The sequence below is a fragment of the Antechinus flavipes genome, chromosome 1 (genome assembly GCF_016432865.1).
Source record: "Antechinus flavipes isolate AdamAnt ecotype Samford, QLD, Australia chromosome 1, AdamAnt_v2, whole genome shotgun sequence".
Lineage (NCBI taxonomy): Eukaryota > Metazoa > Chordata > Mammalia > Dasyuromorphia > Dasyuridae > Antechinus > Antechinus flavipes.
Genome location: NC_067398.1, coordinates 42,882,313 through 42,903,694, shown reverse-complemented (window position 1 = coordinate 42,903,694; position 21,382 = coordinate 42,882,313). Strand labels below are relative to the sequence as shown.

Sequence of the window (21,382 nt, the reverse complement as noted above, 5' to 3'; positions counted from 1 at the left end):
ATTTCTTCTGTTTTTATCTTCAGAGTCTATTTGAAACTCATGTTCTACCAATTCTTTGGATAAGAAGCCTAACAATGACCTTGGATCAAAAGCAATAAAATCTGACCATTTGAATAAAGAAAAACCACAAAGGCAGTTAACTCTGAAAAGGAAGAGTAAGCAGAACCATAAATTAAAGCACTTTAATAGCAGTAGGAAAGTATAGTGGGTAGAGTACTGGACCAGGAATTATCTTCAGGCTTTGGATTGTATGGTTCTTAAGGCTAGTATTTTAGCACAGTTCCTGGCATACAATAAGCTCTTAATAAATGCTTAGTGACTCACACAATAATTTGTGTGAATATGGCCTCAGTTTCCTCAGCTGTAGAATGGAGATCATAATGCTCGCTAACCTCCTAGAGTTGTAGTGAGGATCAAGAGAGATAAATGTATGGTGTTTAGCATAATGACTGGCACATAGTAGGTATTATATAAATACATATCTCTCTCACCTTTCCCTTCCAAATCTAATATTTTGATTCTAAATGGCTCTATGTATTTTATCTCTAGCAATAATATGCTTTCCACCAGATCTATGATTAAACTACTAAGTGAATGTCCCTCTATGAATCCAAGTCGGAACCTGCTCCACAATCCATAACCTTAGCTGCCTGGCACATTGAGTGGCTACGTGACTTGCCCAGGGTCTCACCATCAGTATGTATCAGGAGCATGGACCTGAATGCAGGTCTTCCTGTCTCCTTGTCTTTTAGACCATCCCTCCATCTGCTAGAGAGGCAATCAGGTAACCAACATGGACCTTAAGTAAAATCCTAACTGTGTGACCTAGACAAATCATTTAACCTTTTTCTGCCTCAGTTTACCATCTGTAAAATGGGGCTAATCAGAGCACATACCTCCTAGGGGTACAGTGAGGATTAAATGAGATAATATGTAGAAAGTGCTTTTGCAAACCTTATAAGTACTATAAAAATGCTAACTAGGGGGCAGCTAGATGGTACAGTGGATAGAGTGCTGGCCCTGAAGTCAGAAGGATCTGAGTTCAAATCTGATCTTAGATACTTAATACTTCCTAGCTATGTGACCCTGGGCAATTGTGATCCCAGTTGCCTCAGAAAAAAAAGCTAACTAATATTAGCTATCAGGAAGAACTATAGTGCTAACATACAATGAAACATCACTATCTCCATTGTCTTCCATATATGTAGAGGTAGCATGCAGGAAGGACATTATGAATTCATTTATTTTGACCATGAAGGGAACAAGCTGGTGGTCTAGTCGGCCATAAGTTTTCTAGAATTTGTGTTTCCAATCCTAGCACAGCAGCAAGAGGAATCTTCCATTTTTTCCTAGTTGCCAATCAACCCCTGTATTCACTTCCCTAGGATTTTCACTATGAAATGTGTGACTGACAACCACAATCCCCAAAGAGCCCCAAATTCCATTTAGTTAGGGCAATGTCATTTTCTAGCTGCTCATCATGAACACGTCACAAAGGAGTTCACTCTGCCAATCCCTTTGAATCAGTTTTTCAGTTCCTCTTTCACCCACTCATAACCTCAAATAGAAGGCTGGAGGGATGGGGTAGGCGGGGGAGGGGGTGCTGAATGGTTTTGCAGATACCTTTTCCTCTGTCCTGCTATTCATCAGCCATGGAAAGCCCACATAAATGGAATAGAAAGCTTATTATTTTTTTTTTTTGTAAATTGAACTAAAATTGAGGTAATCTGGCATTTTGCTGAAAATAGACCGAGATCTCCCTGTCTACTAACAGAAAATTGTTTGCTAACTATATTCTGGCTAGGAAGAAGATAGAGGTATAAGCATTAAAGAAAGGAAGAAAAGGAGGCTCAAACTACTCAGAAACAACTCTGGAGAAAATGAACAATAATTTAAATAGAATAAAGAATACCCTCTGCTTTTAATGGATTTTCTTTTTTTTATAGATCAGCAATAGTTTTGCTGGACTTCAGTTATAAAATGTAGAATTAATAACATTTTGACTTGACTGAATTGTATGAATTCAGTTACTGTGAGATAATTGCAGCCCTTAAAAAAAAAAAAAAAAAAAAAAAAAACCAAAACCTCTACTAAGCAACTACTCCTGTGCTCTCTCTTAGTTCCATCTTCTTTGTGGTTGCCGGTATCTAACAGTAAACAGCTCTACTCCATTTATTGGCAATTACTGCTGAAGGTCACACATCAGCAGTAAGCCTAAATTCCAGGAAAAAAAAAGGCAGCTCTTATGTAAGTCCTGCCTGAATGTTGGCAAGAGCCCAAGAGAACAGTCCGCTGCAATGTAAAAAAAGTAGGACATCTCTGCCTAATACTGAACGTCCTGAGAACTCCCCCTGAAGGAGAAGGAGTTTAATGCTTCTTTTTCATTCCTCCTGACCCTTCTTGAGTAAAACTCCCTCCCCACTCTGGATGGCTCCCATTTTTTTTTCTTTCTGGGATTTACAAACTTCACCTTCAATCTCATGACTTTCCCTGCAGCACATAAAGGATGCTGTGAACTCAGATTCTCTCAGCACCGGAAACAGGCAGGGGGCAAGCAGTTTAGCTCCCAGGCCAAAAGCAACTGTTTTCCAACATAGGAGCTAATTTAGCTTCCAGTTTAAGTTAGGGAGCCAGCCAGATGATACCATGCTAATTGAGAGTAAATGATGATTCATCAAATTTTAGGGAGGACGTTGATAAACTAGAAAAAAGTATCCATAGGAGGGTATCAGGAATGGGAAATTCCTCTGTTAATTCATACCATATGAAGAGAAGATGAAGGAACTAGAAGCTGAGAGAAAAGATTTACGGGGGGATAATTGTTGTCTTCAAATCTCATGGAAGAGAAGAGAGAAAAATGGCTCCAAACCCTCTTTCAGCTTTAATTGATTCTATAATACCAAGACTTGTTCTAATTAGTCTCAGGAGGAAAAAAAAATAGGAACACCGAGGGGAAATTGCAGAGGCAAATTTTGGCCGGATGGAAGGAAAATCTTCCCCATCCCCTTGAACTTCCCCAAAGCGCTATGAATTGCACCTCCAAGGCTGCATGGCCACTTGTTGTAGATGACACAGAGGAGATGCATGTTCAGGTATGGTTGGACTGGATGGCATTAGATGGTCCTTCAAAGGAGAAAATTTTATGATTCTGTGGCTACAGAAAAGTCCTCCTTTTTCCCATCTGCCTCTGAGCTTTCTTCAAGGCTCAGGTTAAGTACCACTTCCTATAAGAGACCTTCCCTGTTTTCCCCCCTGCCCTCCCTAGTATTAGTGCTCTACCATGATACTCTATATATTTTATATTTATGTATTTATTCATCTGTATATGTGTGTATTGTATATGTATGTATATATTGTTTTCCAGCATTAGAACATAAGCTCCTAGAGGGTGAGACCTAATCTTTACCTTTTTATTCCCAGTGCTAAGCATAGTCCCTGGCTTGTACTAGAGAGGTAATAATTACTTGCTGAATTGAATTGTATTATGGCCAAGACTGATGGATGGATGCATACTGTGATAACACATAAACTAGGAACACATCACTCATTTACTTCTTACGGCCCCTTTTGCTTGGTTTCCAAGCACAAGAACAGTACAAGAAACAAAATTTGTGTTAATGGAACTGTAATTTTCCCTCACTCTCACCTGAAGTCATAACTATCAGCTCATGCTAGCAGTGAGGCCCTTACATTACTGCTTTCCAGATGACAAAGTACTTTCACATCTATTTGCTAGAGATTTCTATTTATTGCTCTGGAATGGGCTCCAATGCCAGTAAATGATTTTTTTTTCAGGTAAGGAATACTGAGATGAGTTAATTTTAGAAATAAAACACCCCCCCCCACCATCTTTTCCCCAAGAAATATTTCTGAGTCAAATGTCCTTAGTGACAAAAACACGATACAACAAAAAAAAGCAACACTGAAAAAAAAAACCCTGTTCTCTATTGTTTCCCAAGTTTCCTAATGATGCTTTTGGCCAGACTCTAGGGGCCATAGTTCTGTCCCATTTTCCAGTATTTCATTGGGTCACAGGAGATTAATTCTAGTTCAAAATGTGATAGTTCCAGCTGAGGCCATAAAGGCCAAGGAATTTTCCTTCTGAAGAGAAAACTGCATGAACTTTTCAGCTGCAACTCGGAAGAACACTTCAAATGAGTTACCCACCTCTCTACTGACACAACAAGCTCCACAGAAAAGTAATGTTCAGTGGTTTTCTCTTTCTCTTCTTTTCTTTTGAAGGTGATGGTAAGAAGAGTGGAGATACACCCTTCTTTTATTTGAGAAACCTATTTTGGTTGGATTTAAAAGAAGCTTTATTCCAGAATGTAGTTGAAAGGGCCCTCCAACATGCACTTTTATTGTAGAAAAGCTATTGCACTGTCCTCGGTTCACCTTGTGGTTGCAAAAGCACTCAACATTGCTTGGAACGGTATATGATTTTTCCAAGTAGTTCATGACCCCTTTCTCTCTTCTATCTATCCCAGCTTGAGACAAAGGGAGATAGAAGTCCTTACTCAGACAATTCCTAGTGGGAATCACTTTGGTCACCAGCCAGCAGAATACATTTATTGTTGTTGTTTTTTTCTTTTATTATTTAATTGAATTTGGTGTATTTCTTTACAGTTCAGAGTTGGGTCCTTGCTTCCATCCCATGACAGGATGAACTTATTAGATTTCTGAAGAACACATACCTCAGCTCAGTCAGGAGAAACCTTCGTTCTATTTCCAGCCCTTTCCTTCCTCTCTAAAGGAGGAAGAAGAAACCCATAGTACCATGATCATCTTCAGAATAGACAAAGATGGGCAACGCCAGCCAGACACACTGATGCACAGCCAACAGACACTGCAAAGGTCTGCAGAAGTGGGACTTGTTTTCTCTGCCCTACCAGGCTTTGACAGTTGCTAGTGGTAACAATGAAAAGGGAACCACCACTGCTTCCTCTGGGAATTTACAGAGAATTCAAACTCTTGCCAGATTATGCTCTTTTCATAAACAGACAGTATTCCATTTCCTACTGTGTATTTATAGACACACCTGCTACAGCCATGGAATCGTTCCATGAAGGAGTAATAAAGTCCCAGTCGGGAGACCAAGTTCTATATCGAGTGATCCCACATTTCTCTGGTCCGCAGCCTAAGACTGGTGAAAGTTCTCATTTTATGGCCTTATTTGTAATTCAAAACAGAACTTGAACTTTCAACAGATAAATTAAACTCCCAAGATTTTTATATCCTTGGGACCAAGATAGAACCAAAGGTAGTCAACTTTTCAGATGAGCAGTACCCAGTTGGGTTGTTGTTGGGACCCCCACCCTGCCTTTCAGAAAAGGAAGGGAGAAGGAAAAATGCCATCACATTCAAGGAAATAAACTGACTCATTTTACCACTCTTCCTTCCCCACTCCGATTTCTTCCGTGTCTCCTCATGCCCATAAGATGTGACTCCTAGGTCAAATAAATTTAATATTAGAAATGAAGGCTATTAATGTGTTTTTTAAATAGTTTTATATTTGGAATCTGGGGACCTTGACTGTGCTACTAAAAAGATATATGACTGAAGGTAAATCATGGCTCCTCCCTGGCCCTTGAATTTTTCATATGCAATACAAAAGAAGGATATTAGCTGACAACCTAAGACTCTGTTCAGCTGGAAAATTCTGTAATCCTAAGTGTCATTCTCCTTAAATTGGCTGGTCATTTCTTTTCACTTCTGCTTTCTGAGGAAGTGGGTATCAGAGTACCAGTTAAGAAGATATTTTGATCTATTTTGGGTTATGTGAATGAGTAGATCCCAATCAATATCACATTTTAATTATTTCCCCATAAGAAGGGACTGCTATCTTTCTATAACTTTTATCTACTTTTCTGGACCAGAAATTGAAAAAAATATTTCTGATGAAAATCTATTTTTAGCCTTTCCAATCTCATTCCTTACAAATAAATACCAATTCTCAAATAACACAAAAAATTTTTTTATCTGGGATAAATAACTTAAATATATACCATCTGATCGATGTGGAAAAATAATATTCCCTCAAAGGATTTGAAGGGTTTGCTGGTCCATGAATCCTATCTACATTCAAAATTCTATCCACAATTAGCTATCCCTCTCCAATATTGCTCTTCCTGACAAGGTTAAGTTAACTCAAATTTTTAGGAATTTGGGAGGGGTTTTATCTGTGCATCTTATCTATTGTGTGTATATCTTATGTTATCTATTGATAAGGCTTTTTCTATGAAAGGAGGCCAGAGATAATAAATTTTTTCAATTCCATGGAAAAAACTTCAACTACAAACCTTCCCCTTTTAATCCTCACACTGACATTTGTGTTTCATTATTTAGAGACAAAACAAATTAACTCAGTTAATGTCCATGACTACAGTGCCTTTTCCATACACTGTTTTCTCTCTTGTTTAATTATCCTTTATAGAGAAAGTGATGATCAAATGATATAATAATTGTAAAGTGCTTAGCATAGTGCCAAGTGCTATTTATTATTATAATTTATCTTCACTCTGAACCTTAAATTAAGTCCAAGTATGTTTAAAAATACGTTTTGTGTAAAAATAAAGTTAATTTACTTTAATGCTGTTTTCCTTCCACAAGTACATGGTCAGTATCACTAAGAAACTTAGCTTTGAGCAATAAAGAAAACAATATCCTAACTTCATAAAGCTTTCCTCACATCGAGACAAAAACTACTTTCCTACAGATGACACACAAGTCTGTCATGAGAAATGCCAATGGAAAAGACACATGATACACTAGGTTTCACTCCCATGGTCAAAATGGACAAAATAAAATGTTAAACACCAGAGAGAGACTAGAGGACAGACAGGTCATGGGGAAACTTGGAAAAGAGCATGGAAACAACACTATGGGACATTTAAAAGAGAAAGGAGGACCTCAGTATTATCCGATTCATCAATGGAAATCAGCTGAAAAAGAAAAAAAAAGGGGGGGGGAATAAACATTAGGAATATTAAGTATAAGTCAGTTCAAGTTCTAGGCACTATTAGAGATTGTTGTTAAAACACAGTGTTGTAAAATTGATGTAATTGTCACAAAAGCCCCATCTGGGTTCACAGTCCTGTCACCTTACTCAGTGACATCTGTTCTGCTAGAAAAATTCTACCAGGGAACAAAACAGACAGGATGCAGTCATGCTTTGTTCACATGCCGAGTGTCAAACCACACTGATAGCCCAACCAAGTTCTAAGAACTCCACCCTGTGGCTTGCAAGTTGGCTAAAATGTGTACAGAACTGTGGGCCAGGGAGAATTCCCCAATTAATAACGTCATATTTTCAGACAGCAGTGGGAAAGAATGGAAGCTAAAAGGCAGATAATGCACGTCAATTTGGGAGGAGAACCTTTCACTTTCAATCTTATTAAGATTACTGCAACCCAAATTGAACAGTGACACAGGCTGGACATTGAAACTCTATAAGAGACAATTCAGTGTTCCTGGGGTCACCTGGAAAATAAGGGGATGAATGTATCCCAGGCCCAGAGATTCCCAGGCCAACTCAATCACTGTGTTTAAGAGTAAAAGTTTAAGTAAGAATTTGAAAAATAAAATTTGAAAATTTGAGATGGAAAAGAGTTAAGGAAATTAAAAAATAAAAAGAAAGAAGATTCCTTTCATTAATCAGCTCCTACACCAGTGAATTTCATTTATGGAGTACATGTAAGAGAATCCATAACAATAGTCTTCATTAAAAATTCTAAAAAAATTATATCAACACTCTCCATTCTAACTTCTGACACATGAAGTAAACGTTTAAGTTCCTAACAGAGATCTGACAGCAAAAAATACAAAAGTCTTACCCAGATGGAAAAAAGGGAAGACTTAGTAATCACTGTATAAAAATTTGAGCACATAAGAACCCCATTGCTGAAACTATTCAAGGAAAAAATATACTTTATACAAATTCCATAATACTTACTTATACCTCTTTTTACTCCGATTTTCCTTTCAATTTCTTTAAAAGCCTCAATTTAGTAAATTGCTATAATATAACTTCTATAATATCAGTTATGTTAAATAAGATCATATCTTATAACAGCTAGATTGCCTCATGTTATGAGGCTGAATGTTTTCTATTGACCACAAAGTTTCTCATTTTTCATTTTCGTATCCCTAGTTCAATATTGTATACATTAATAAATTAGAAATTATATTTATTTTTAATATAAATTATATTTATATTTATAAATAAATGTGTGCTAAATTGACCTGACTTTGAGATGTTAAGTTCAGAAAGACTTTTTTTCTTTCTGGTATCATTTTAGATCATGGCCATATTGGGACATAATCAATAAATGGGGGGGCGGAGGAGGGAGGGTGATCACAGGAGAGGAAGCGGAGCAGTACAGGTTTTTTGCTTTGTTCCCTTAATAAAGTACATATGATGAAAAAAAGAGAATTTTCCAACTGCTATCGGGGACAAAAATGTTATTAACTGTTTGTTATTGGTATCAGAGATGACGGTTGCCATTACCTCCTACAAAGTCTTTTCTGCTTTTCATTTGCTTCTCTGAGATAATTTAATTTTAATAAAAAAGAAGATGTCTTAGCAATGATGATTCCACCAACATCAAAGAAAATGCAATTTCTACTCTTATGGAAGCCAGGAAAAATCAGGTGGGCACAATAATTCCTTTTCTACTGTCCATAAATTACACTAGATGATTTTTAATCTCATAAGATCATCCCTTTTGGCTCTGAAATTCAATAAGTGGAAACAATGTGGGGGCCAAGAGTTTCTCTTTCTTTTTTTCAGTATTCTGTGCCTTTTCTAACTCCTTCTTTGTTGGGCATTAAAATGGGCAAGATCTTATCACATGTCATATTTGGCTTCTATTTTTGGATAGTTATGAATGGTAACTCTTTGTAGTTAATGGAATTAATGGAATGAGTAAGAAAGGAGAGCTAGTTGCTATCTTCTGCATTAATGTTGATGTAGATGGAGAGACAAAGATATGGAATCTAGGAGTTTTACACTCTTTAGATCACAAAAAAATTCAAAGTAATTTAATAAGTACAATGTCATGTTAATAATAAACTAATTTGCAAAATGCAGAATGATGGTCCTGGAAGTAAAGAAGATTTGAGAGCTGACATTGCCTTACTTGGACACTTTTTAGTTGTCATCAGAAAGTTTACTTTAAATGATGTTCAGTCGTGTCTAACTCTGTGATCCCATTTGGGATTTTTTTTTTTTTTTAGCAAAGATATTAGAGAGATTGGCCATTTCCTTTTCCAGGTCATTTTATAGATGAGGAAACTGAGGCAAACTAGATAAAGTAACTCACCCAGCATCATGCAGCTAGTAAGTGTGAAACCAAATTTGAACTCAGGGTTTCCTGACTCCAGGTTCTAAATAGTAAAGAATCAGGAAGACTCCTAAATTCAAGTTGCATTTTACAGTGTGTAGAATGCTTAACCTAGAATCAAGAAGAAGACTCACCTTCCTGAGTTCAAATTTGGACACAGACATGTAGCAGCTGGGTGATTCTGGGTGAGTCACTTAACCCTGATTGCCTCAGTTTCCTCATTCCTTCATTGTTTTCTAGTAGAATCTGACTCTTTGTGACCCTATTTGGGGAGCTGAGATCATCTATCTCAGCCCTTTCATTTCAAATGAAATGAGGGGAGAATCTTTTCGAAGATTAAACAAGGAGAAAGGACCAGTGGTCATCTTTGACCTCAGTCATCTGATTTCAAAGACAGCCCTCTGTCCACTGAACCACACTGCCTCTATAGTTAATAATCTGATTAATTTGCCTGTTGACAGGAGAAGTCTATAATGTTCAGTACTCAATGCCTGACATATATTAAACATTTAACAAATGCCTGTTGATTGACTGAAATGTAGAAAATGGCCTTTTATTCTACCAAATAGTAGTCAAATTTTAAAAAGTTATAAGGGTCATATTATTATATATAAATATTAATATAAATATCCTAAACTCCCTCACTTTATAACACAGTTTGTGTTCATTCTTGAGGAATTTCTTGTAAAATTAAATACTTTTTAGCTTCCATTAGAAAACTTGATTTAAAAAACAAACTTTTGAATCTTCATGTAAGGAATGTAATTATTAATTAAGGTTAACTCCATATTTTCTTAGGTTAGTCTGTCTTAAGTCAAGGCAAATATCCATGTACACATATACGCTTTACGTGCTGGTTAGATGTTATTTCTCACAGGAGTATCAAATGTTTCTTAGGAAGGCTAGCTACTGTGTGACTAAACATTTAAAAGTGGCCCTCCTCGAGTTCTCTTTCATAATACTATTTTATATCTTGACACTTTATTTATATTCTTTTTGCCATTTTATGTGAAACATTTAACAATGTGCAAAGTTATAAACAATATAGCAATATAAAAAGTTAAAAAGGGTAAAAGTTACGCCTTCTCCTGTCCTGTAAACTTAGCAAATATGTAGGTATTCTGTTAATCCGAGGCCTTTCTTTGACTAATAGTAAATTTAAAACTTTAAATTAAAAAAAAAAAAAACTTTAAAAAACTGAAAACTTTTAAAAATTTAAACTTGCATTAAAAAAAGGCAATAAGAGGTCAGTTGTACTTGATGACATTTATTTTGACAAGTACATCTTTAACAAGTACACATTCAATTCTTCTGACATCATCACTTCACTAAATAAATGAGTTGTAGGATAGTTTGGTAGGGCATGGTAATCTTAGTATAATGATCCCTATTAAATCTGCCCAAATGGAGCTGAAATAATAAATGAGAGCTGTAATTCCCAGAGAAGACATGGAGAAGCATTAGTGTGGCTGCAGTTCTATTCTATTATTGTACTGATTTTTGGAGGAAAAGGGAGAAAGGAATACAAGATCAACTATATTTTTTTGTTTGTTTGTTTGTTTTTGTTTGTTTTTCCTGTGAAGATGGGTAGGAGGTAAACAGTTTCCAGGATACTGGGTATTTAGTCAATATCAAGGATGCTGGATGGTCTTCTTGCACTCACAGTCAGAATAAATGGACAGAGGGTCTTCTGGCTTTAAAATCAGAGGCTTTTTGATTATCAGAAAGATATACATAGCAGCTCACCAATAAGAAATATAAGTTGTCTATATAGAACCTAACATATATGCACACAGAAGCGTACATACACATATGCATGTGCACACATACATTCTCACACGCTCTTCTCTCTATCTCCTTTCCTATATACCTCTACACACATACAAATTTTGATTTAGAATTTAAATATAAGCTAAAATGAAGACATGCAAAATTTTGAAAATTATTTGTCTGAAAAAACCATGATTATCATGAGGTCAGCAGTCTTGAGCATAATTAGCTTATTAAAGATTCAAACAAGAAAAAGTCATATTCTGGAAAGCATGCAGGCAAGCTGTTGGGTTGAGTTCAAACGCCAAATCAGAAAGTCTGAGGGTTATTTTCTTCAATAAATTTTAGGGTAAAGTTTTATTTTACTTTTTAAAAAACAGTCAATACTTGCAATCTATGTTAAGGAGGACTTTTCTTTCTCCCCCCTCTCCTTTTCAAATTCCCTTAATTTAATGAAGATATGCTGCTGAATGAAAAGAAATATCAAGTACCTTTTCTCCATAGCCTCTGTCTTTGGTCATCATTTCCCTGAGTGTTTGTAACACTTTGATACAAAGTTTTTCTTCATTCTCTTCGAGCAGCTGTTTAGTATGTTTTATTAACCTGAAAAGGGGGGAAAAGGGAAAGGTTTGATTTGCTGCCACTAGCTTGCAAGGGCACCAACTTCTCAGCATCTTAGGATGACTGGATATAGGACCAGGAAGTCTGGACCAAATGAGCAGCAGTCTCATCCTGAAGCCTTCTGGCTGGCCCACCAGCTCATCTGCATCTCAAAAGTGACACCTGCTGGTGGATGGGGAGAAGCACCATGGCCAAGGCTCTACATGGCATCCTAAGCCATGTCAAAGGCTTCCATTTCCCAGCAAGTATTTATTATGTGCCTACTGTGTACCAGATACTGCTTCAGATGCTGAGCTCTTTCTTTATAACGGTAAAGAAACGTAGATTAGCTACTTCAAGCAAGGTTAACAATATATTTTTAAAAGCAGGAAGATCATCTCCTAGAATTCATTTAAAAGAGATGATTTCGATAGCATGACTAGCCACATGTTGCAGAGTGCTGTGAATTAAAGAGGAAAAATAAGGAGTCATATGAAGATATTCTGGGATTTACTGTTTCCCTGATCCAGAGCCCAAGATCTGAGAGCTCGTATAGGGAGGTGGATAAAGATCTTAGCTTGGAGTTAGGACATGGGTATTCATGTCTGACTTTCTATTCCTTCCAGTAGGGAAAGGGGGAGAGGAGAGGAAGAGAGGGAAGAAAGGAGAAAAAGAAGGGAGAAGCGGGGAGGGAGAAAGAGAGAGATTGATTGTGTGTGTGTGTGTGTGTGTGTGTGTGTGTGTGTGTGTGTAAAGCTGCTTAAATCCTATGTAACCCCAGGCAACTCCACTCTTTAAAACTATAACTTTCAGACCCAGTGGTCAATTTGCAAACAGTGGAGAAAGTTTTTCACCAGTGATTCTCCATCCCACTGAAAGTCACTGAAATCACAGTTCCAAAAAAAAAAAAAAAAAAAAAATCCCAGAGTCTAGCAAATGCATGATATACAAATGGCACATGATAAATGTTTGTAGCTTGAATGATTGCAGAAAACATACACTTATCTCTCATCCAAAATTTCATCCTCCTATCAAGGAAGCGAGAATAGGTGGGAGCACAAAATCTAAATATCATTGTTTATATTTCCAAGTATCTTCTATAGATAATGTCTGTGATCAATCAATACTATAAAGCAACAAAGAGGCACAAAAAAGCAAGTAAAAACATTTGTCATTAAAATTAGGGGCAAATTGGCCAAAATGGTTTCAACCAAAGGGGCTTTCCTTAATTCCCCATTCAGTTCTCCCAATCTTGTTTTAAGAAAGCAATCATAGTTAAAAACTGTCAACCTGTTCCAAGCAAGGAAGACACTTCCTTGCATTAGTTAAAAACTGTTAACCTGTTCCAAGTAAGGAAGGCACTTCCTTCCACAATCTATTTCTAGGGCTCTGGAATGAGCCCCGCCATGGGCATCCTTAACAGATCTCCTGAAGGAAGAGCACTCACAGTATCCCAAGACACAAGCAGCTTACTTGCAGATGAAGCCTCCACTTTCACATTTTCTTCGGGCATCTGTGTTCTCTGGGAAAAGCAGTTCTGGTCGATGGAGCACATCCACGAGCACAGACAACTCTGCCTGAACGAGGGGCCGCAGACGGTCTTCTAGGGCAGACACTATATCCTGGAAGGCAAGAGCGAGGAGCGTTAGTGGCTGAGGGTCTGGGCCGAGCTTCGGCATTCTGAGAAGTTGAGTCCATCCATAAGCAATTTTGCATACTATCACTCTGCACTATCAACTCATGGATCACACGTCTAAAATAACGGTGCTTCCCCCCCTCCATCCTCCTGGGAAGTGCTAGTCTCTGAAGTGCAAACTTCCCACCACCCCTCCGTTTAAGGAAATGGAGTCTTTTGGGCCAACAACGCATTCCATGTTACGGTTACATGAAAACACAAACGAATGAACATGCTGTATCAACATGCTAAATAGATGTACCCTGAGATAGCATGATGGTCTTCAAATACAAAACACACTGCTGTAGGAAAGGAAAACAGAGAAAAATGTGAAAGGGCAGCTGAGTCAAACACCGCAAAGAATATGTGAAAGGCAAGTAGCAGAGAACAGATGAAGGGATGGGCTCCACCAGCGGGCAGCTCTCTTACAGGATGGGCACTCAGGACCGACCCAAAGCCAGGATGCCTAAGACGAGCACAGACTGGACTGAAACAGAAAACAGACTCGAGGCTCAGGCTTTGGAAGAGAGGGAAACTCTGAGGCTTTCATCTCTGAGGAAAACACACACAGAGTTTTGTGCTGATTTCCTCTGGAGGAATATCAGCTCTGCTTATTTAACTAGGAAGTTTTCAGAGGTTACGTGGCATGGTGTATTGACTGTAGTACTTGGGAAGTCAGGGAGTCCTGGGGCCAAAGCCTACATTTGACATGGAATTGGAGGTGCCAGAGTGGGCAGAGCACCAGGCCTGGAGTTCAAATGTGGCCTCAGACACTTACTAATTGTGTGATCTGGACAAGTCACTTTACCCTGTTTGCCTCAGTTTCCTCATCTGTAAAATGAGCTGGAGAAGGAAATGGCAAACCACTGCAGTGTCTTTGCCAAGAAAACCCCAAAATAGGGTCACAAAGAGTCAGACAAGACTGAACAACAATAACAACAAGTGTGACAATTAGCAAGTCATTTAGTCTCTTTGAGCCTGTTTTTTTTTTCAACATAAAACAGTCTCTCCATATCTATCCCCTGAGGCTGTTGTGAAGCTCAAATGAAATAATGCATGTAAAAGAGTTTAGAAAATTTAAAATTTTGTCATGAGTAGCAGAAATATTATTTCACTAGGACAAGCAAAACAAGCTATGTGGTCACTCAATTTGTGAGTGCAGAAAGTCAAATCAGTGACTACTGAGATACTGTCTAAAGATGCTCAGAAGGATTCAGTGACTTCCATCCAGAATTCTCCAGACCCTTGCAGATCCAGAAGAATCCTTGAAAGAACCCAGATCATGCTGATCCCAATTTGCCAGCACATCCTCCAAAACATACCATAGAGCAAACATCCTATAAAACAATCTGAACCTTACTTCTCAGCATCCACAGAATTAAGCGATATTTACCAACCCAGCCAGATTCATGGAGGACTGAAATCTCATTGTCCATGGAGATCCCTCAAGAAGTTGCTATGATAATGCATTGAGTAACATACCCAATCATAGCTTACGAGCTGGAAGTTAGTCTGACTAATTCATTTTATCCATGAGGAAACAGAATCTCAAAGGGAAAGGAACTTGCTCAAAGCCGCCCAAGCTGGACTGGATTCCTGGTCTAAAGGCTAAAGATGTCACTGAGAATACTATAGCAGAAGCTTCTTACAGTTGAGAGCCTCAGGTTGGGAAGGAGTTAATAGATCTTCTGAGAGCCTACCAACAACCTGGAGATCAGTGAATCACTGGGAGAATCTATGCCTTTTCAGTGCCCAGCTCCCTCACTGGGCACATATTATAAACTTCTGGGAGAAGAAGAGCCTTCCAGGGTGAGAAAAACAAAATCCCAGAGTCTTATTCCCTACTTGCTGGCACTCTGCTTCCCGACAAGAGCCGGTTCTCACTCTTTCCAAGGCTAACTAATCCTCTGAAACAAGGATTTGCAGTTTGTGTCCTGGATGTTGCTGGAAGCCTAATGAAGCCTATGAATCCCTTCTCAGAAAAAATTTGTGGCCCACCTTCATAATTAAGGGAAATGCTAATTTCCAACTAGAGGTTAGTGAAAATAAAAATGTAATATCTTCCCCATCCAAGTTCGTGAAATCTCCTTGAAATCTATGCATGCACTTCTCTGACTCCCAATTAAAAATCTTTAAAGCAATCAGGACCCTCAGATGCATTCTCAAATCAAGGCTGTCTCTTCCTAAATGATTTCATATTCCTCTCCCAATATGCTATTTTTTTCTCTGAACCTCACAACTTTGAAATTCTTTTATTTTACTTTGGACTGATCTTAAATGCTCGGTCAAACCCAAAAAGTACATAGTTGGGACTAGATCATCACCTGCAATCTTTCAATGATGTTCCTGTAATCACGCGAAGCGGCGAGCACAGAGTCCCGGCGAGCGGCATTTCTTGCCGACAGTCGCCAGTTCATGGCGGTTTTCTGCACAATGTTGTGTGACTTGAGGAACAGGTTATTGACCTGGCTATCCAAGTCCACAGGGATGGCGATTGCTCGACTTTTAGCTGGAAGAGAAGAAGGTAAATTTTGAGCAGTGGACAACTGGGCAAATTGTCAGATCTGTCTGCTATCTGTCTATCCCTCTATTCCTATTCAACAATCTAGTTATCTATCATCTACCAAGAAATTATCCATCATCTACCACAAGAAAGACTGAAGCTAATCAATTTCTCATATAGTTATACATACATATATACATATATATACACACATCTATATCATCTCTCTCTCTCTATGTGTGTATATATCTACACATACACACACATATATTTATTATAGCTAAGTCCTGATTATTATGAATAATGAATACCCCCAAAGTAATTGCATTGTTTGAATTCACCTTGCAAATTTTCAATGGATGGAACCAATTACCATTTTTTACATTATTATAACTTCAAATAGTAAAAAAAAAAAAAAAGAATGAATTAATAAATAAATCTCAAATAAATAGGATTACTTCACAGAGTTCATCATTTGTATTAAATGGTACCTTGTTGTAGGTAGAGCAGTGAATGAAACACTGGGCCTAAAATAAGGAAGACCCAAGTTTAAATCTGGGTTCAAATAGTTACTAGATGAGTTTCCTCTGTTTGCCTCAGTTACCTCAACTGTAAAATGGGGATAATGCCAGCACCTAGCTTCCAGGGTTATTGTGAGGATCAAGTGAGATGGTATTTGTAAAATACACTGCAAATCTTAAAAGTGTATGAATGCTAATTATATCTAATTTTTTATTTTATATGTATGTATAGGTAAATAATCTCTTCATTATTGATGAGAGATTTAATATCATATTGGCTTGTCCATTATTCTGTGCCCAATTAATGTGTACTAGTTTTAAGATGGGGCAAAGATAAAAGAAACCTCAGAGAACCCTTAACTTAATAATCTCCTCATTTTACTGAAGAAGAAAACTAAAGTCTAATTCACAGAGATAAGTGAATGATAATTACCAAAGTTGATATTCATATAAGATATTAAGTTTTACAAAGCACTTCCTGTATTTTATCTCATTTAATCCTCAAAACAACTCTCTGAGGTGCATACTACAGTATTATTATCCCCATTCTACAAATAAGGCTCAGAGAGGTTAAGGTTCAAAAGGCGAATAAAATGTTGGAGGCAAGATTCCTACATTTCTCTTCTCTAGTTCTGAACAAAGATTTAATGCAGGATCTCAGATGCTGGATCAAGAGCAACTTTCATTATATCATGTTAATTTTCAAGGACCCAAACAAATCATAATTGGGCAGGCAAAGCTTTGGTGACCTAAAAATAACCATCCCTTCTTACTTTCTGAAAGGGCAGATTATTTTTAGATTACATGCTACTCTGTGCCCTCTTATTAGCATAGATAATTGAGACACGTGGATTTAAAAAAAAAAACAAAAACAAAAACCAACAACCTTACAATCTTTGGGCTTTCCGAAGTGTAAAGCTCTTAGATTTTGCTCTTATTACAAAAAGTTGAACAAGACCTCTGTGAGTGCATGTTTAATACCCTTCATTTAGTCTCTAGGGAAGTTAGAGAGGCCCATGGACAGTTACTGTGTAACTTCCAAAGTTGAATTTCTTACTTTAAAAGATAATAGATAAGTTAGGCTTCCAATGGGCAATGGATGAAAAAGGGTAGCAGTCACTTTACATTGCTCTGCAAAGTTTAATGTAAAAAAGTAGATTTTTGAATGAAGTTGAGGCTGGAACGAGGACAGAGGGAAAAGGCAGGAGCCTCTCATTCCCAGGGGGTTTCCTTTCAATACCTGCTGATTCCCCATTTGAGGTTGTGTTTCCTGTGTTACCCAGCCCTACAAAGAGGGCAAAAGTCAGACTTGAGCTGATGTGTTCCAGATTCTGAGATTAGACCAAGTTATATTCATATCACACACACACACGTTTCATTACCTTTTGTTCATTTTAAAAATGCACTTTGGATGCAGGAAAAAGCTTTCACCTACTGCTACAGCACCTGCAGATTCTATTGATTAGACTTTGTTTCAAGTAGCTTACTCAAAACCAAGCTGAACATGATTCATTACACATCAACTACTCACTTTCACAAAGTCACAAAATTTCAGTGTTGGAAAGGACCTTGGCAAACATCCAATCCAACTCTTACTCACAGAAAGATCTCCAGGACCAAACAGTTGATAAGAGGCTGTCTGATGACTTCCAACAAGGTGGATCCCACTCTCTCCTAAAGCAGTCCCTTTCACTTAACCAAATGGCTGAAAGATTTTTCTGCATATCAAGATTTAAATTTCCTCCTCTGTCACTTTTACACTTACAACTAATTCTGTCCCTTTAGGTTAAAACAAAACTAGTCTACTACTTTTTCATCTTAGAGAGAGTCATCAACTACTTGAGGACAGTTAATATGGTCCCCTCGCTTCTCTCTTTTAGGGCTTCTTAGGCTCAGGAAATATGTCTTTTTAGGAAATGACATTAGCAAACTTATCAAGGCCTGGCCTAGAGGCACTCTGAAAGTTAGGGAGTTCTTTTCTCTTACTGGGAGCATGTTTCTGCAGGCACTTTCAAAGTTGGATTTCTTGATTTTAAAGGAGGTGAAAGTCAAAATGCATAGATCTGGGCCCAAAGAAAAGATGTAGAGCCACCTAATTAAAAAAACAAATTTAGATTCAAATGAAGAATACATGGTTTCTTCCTTAGCATTCTCGAAGAGCATCAAGCAGCCACCTTTTTGACTAGATTCATATAAGATACTTTGACTTTGGAGAATATTTGCCATGGATAGATTATCAATTTCTCTTAGCTTAGTCCTACAGGGAGTACAAGCAGACAGCTGATGGATATGCAGCACTTAGTGCAAAAATAAATGATACTGATACAAATTTTGCAGGTCAATGGGAATAGGAACAGCCATTGTGGTTTAAAGAGCACAGTCACTAAGTACTGGGGGTTGAAGGATGACAAAAAGAAGAAGAAACTCAATCATAATAGTTCCACTTAAGATTTGCAAATTCTTTCTCACAGCAGATAGCACAGTTACTATTAATGTTTATTATATATATATATTTAACCAATGAGGAAACTCGGGACTGGCAAGATGAAGTAAGTCCATGCTCACATGCTCAAATGTTTGAAGCAGACTAGATTAACTATTTGTGTTTTTGATATTTTATAGACTAGACCACAGGGGCTTTCCACCTATTAGTGCCATCTTTAAACATAAAGTATACTTTTGGTTATGTTAGAAACAAAGGCAACTGTCAAGTTTCTTACCTACATCAGAGAGCACCCTTATACAACTCTCCACGGAGGCTTTCTGACTCGGCATCAGCCAGTTGCAGTGATAAACCCTGAATACTCCTTGTAGCAGTTGTACAAAGACTGGCTGACGCGTCTAAAAGGGGAAAAAAAGGAGGAAAAAAATCAAAGAAAGCTGCATTTTATTCTCTCAAGACAAACAGTAAGTCAAGTCTTCTTATGTTCAGTTGGGTGTTCAAGAATAGATCTCTTCATCCATACTCCAGACATGAAGTATTCCAGAGCAAAACAGGGGGAGAGATCAGATGAACAAGGAGATCAAACATTTTTATGAATCATTAGAAATAATAAGGAAGAAAAGCAAGTCATTATCTTAAGCCAGAGCACAAAACTGCACTTATCTGCCTAGAGTTGCCCATAAGAAGGCCCCTTGGAGAAGGAAAGAGGAAAAGGTTTAGTTGGGAGACTGGGTAAAGAGGTTAAGAAAATAAAAACTGGATCTTGGATGAAAACTGTTGAGTTTTGATCTTCTAAAAATGGTCTTAACTCCCAACCCCCACCTACTCAGGGCCAAGAATATGCTGTAATACAGTGTGTAAAGATAGCAGAGGTAATAAACTGATATTTAGATGTTGTCTGTTAAAGGCTTTATTTCCCTAAAAAAGTAGCTAAGAGACCAATCATATCCTATAACTAGAAAAGTACAAATCTTCACTCGACCAATCAATTGATCTTACATCATCAGAGGGTAGATCTAATTTAGGTCTTGAACCTTCTGTACTAGAATATTTCACTTCATTGGATGAAGGATACATGCCCCACTTTATGTTCTTAGTTTACACAGTTAAAAAGCTAATCAGCTTAATAAAAATTACCACCCAAATGTTCTGCAAGGCATTTGGGAAGGGAAAAAGAGTTAATTCAGGCAACTGAGTAAACACCCTTTGAATGCTAATAAAAAAAAATGATGTGTTGCAAGAAAACTGAGGTTAGTCAAAGAAGTTGGGCTTTCCTGTAAATGTTGGCACAGAAAAAAATCTGATCTCTATCTTCATAAAGCACTTAACATCATATAATTCAATTCCACGGGGCGGATACATATTCTGGCTTGTTCTTATCACCATCAGGGATAGAAATGACAAAAGCCCAAGGATTTACAGAAATGTCAAAGCACCAACAGCAACAACAATTGATAGTACCTATGAAATGCTTTTTTTTTTTTTTTTGACAAAATACTTTACAAATATGATCTCATTTGATCCTTACAACAATACTAGTAAGTCGTTGCTACTATTATTTTCTTTTTTAGCAGACTCAAGGAAACTCAAACAGACAGAGATTGAGTGACTTGCCTAGAGTCACACAATAATAAGTATTGAAGCTGGATTTGAACTTGAATCATCTGGTCTTTAAGTCTAGCGCTCTATCCAGTGCCACCAACTGATACTTTAGTATCTTTCAACTGCTCATAAGTCAAATGCTTGATACTTAAAACACATAATGAGAAATGTATATCAAGTGACTTCTATGTATTTATCTGTGGGAGATAGCTCTCCCTCTCTCAGGATTTAAAATTTAGTACGGGAGATCAATCCTATACATAAAACATTTAGTATACAAAATAAAGCTGTCTTTGCTTAAGAAACAGACAAAAATCTACACAAATTACAGATGTCACCATTGTCAAAAATCCTATGCTTGTATATCTGCGTGTAAAAATGATGTTCATTTTGAATTTCACAAGGACTCTTTGTGGACCAAATAAGGTACTGGTAAAGCACTTTGCTAAGTTCCTGGGAACTATATAAATGCATATTCCCTTTCCTTTACTCTGGTAGTGTTAGAGGTATTTTTTGCTCCATTTTTCAGATGAGGAAACTGAATCTCTGAGAGGTTAAAGATAAGTAAAACAGTACAATTGGTGGACAAAATACCGATTAAACATTAAAGGTCTTGATTAAAAAAAATCTGCTCAGACTTTACTCACAGACCAAATAAACATAAGAGCTAGAATTTGAATACAATTCTTGCTGACTCCAAGTCTATTTGGTCTAGGGCTTCTCCTTTCCTTTTAAAAGAACTACCTTTAGGGGATGTTCTATCTATCTGAGAGGTAGAAAACCTAATATTAAGATTTCTGCAAAGAAGAGATAGATTGGTGACTAAGAGGTAAGAATGGCCAAACAAATATAAAACAAACAAAAAAAAAGTCATGTGGATTGACAGTTTTCTAAGAGAGTACAACAGAATGATGTGTTCCACAGTTT

The 21,382-nt window shown here is 37.4% G+C and overlaps 1 protein-coding gene across 10 annotated transcripts in view; it reads right to left on the bottom strand.

The window, feature by feature from the left end:
• Positions 1–21,382, bottom strand: part of ITPR1 (inositol 1,4,5-trisphosphate receptor type 1) — a 390,069-nt gene that overhangs the window by 154,072 nt on the left and 214,615 nt on the right. For 7 of the 10 annotated variants that reach the window (XM_051981182.1, XM_051981188.1, XM_051981197.1 and 4 more), the window contains 5 exons: positions 19,131–19,251; positions 15,711–15,895; positions 13,185–13,333; positions 11,603–11,714; positions 6,909–6,941 (listed from right to left, as the gene is read on the bottom strand). In XM_051981182.1, the coding sequence (XP_051837142.1) occupies positions 6,909–6,941; positions 11,603–11,714; positions 13,185–13,333; positions 15,711–15,895; positions 19,131–19,251 (600 nt within the window). The remainder of the gene's footprint in view (positions 1–6,908; positions 6,942–11,602; positions 11,715–13,184; positions 13,334–15,710; positions 15,896–19,130; positions 19,252–21,382) is intronic. The other 3 variants (XM_051981231.1, XM_051981237.1, XM_051981254.1) reach the window with 1 other exon arrangement.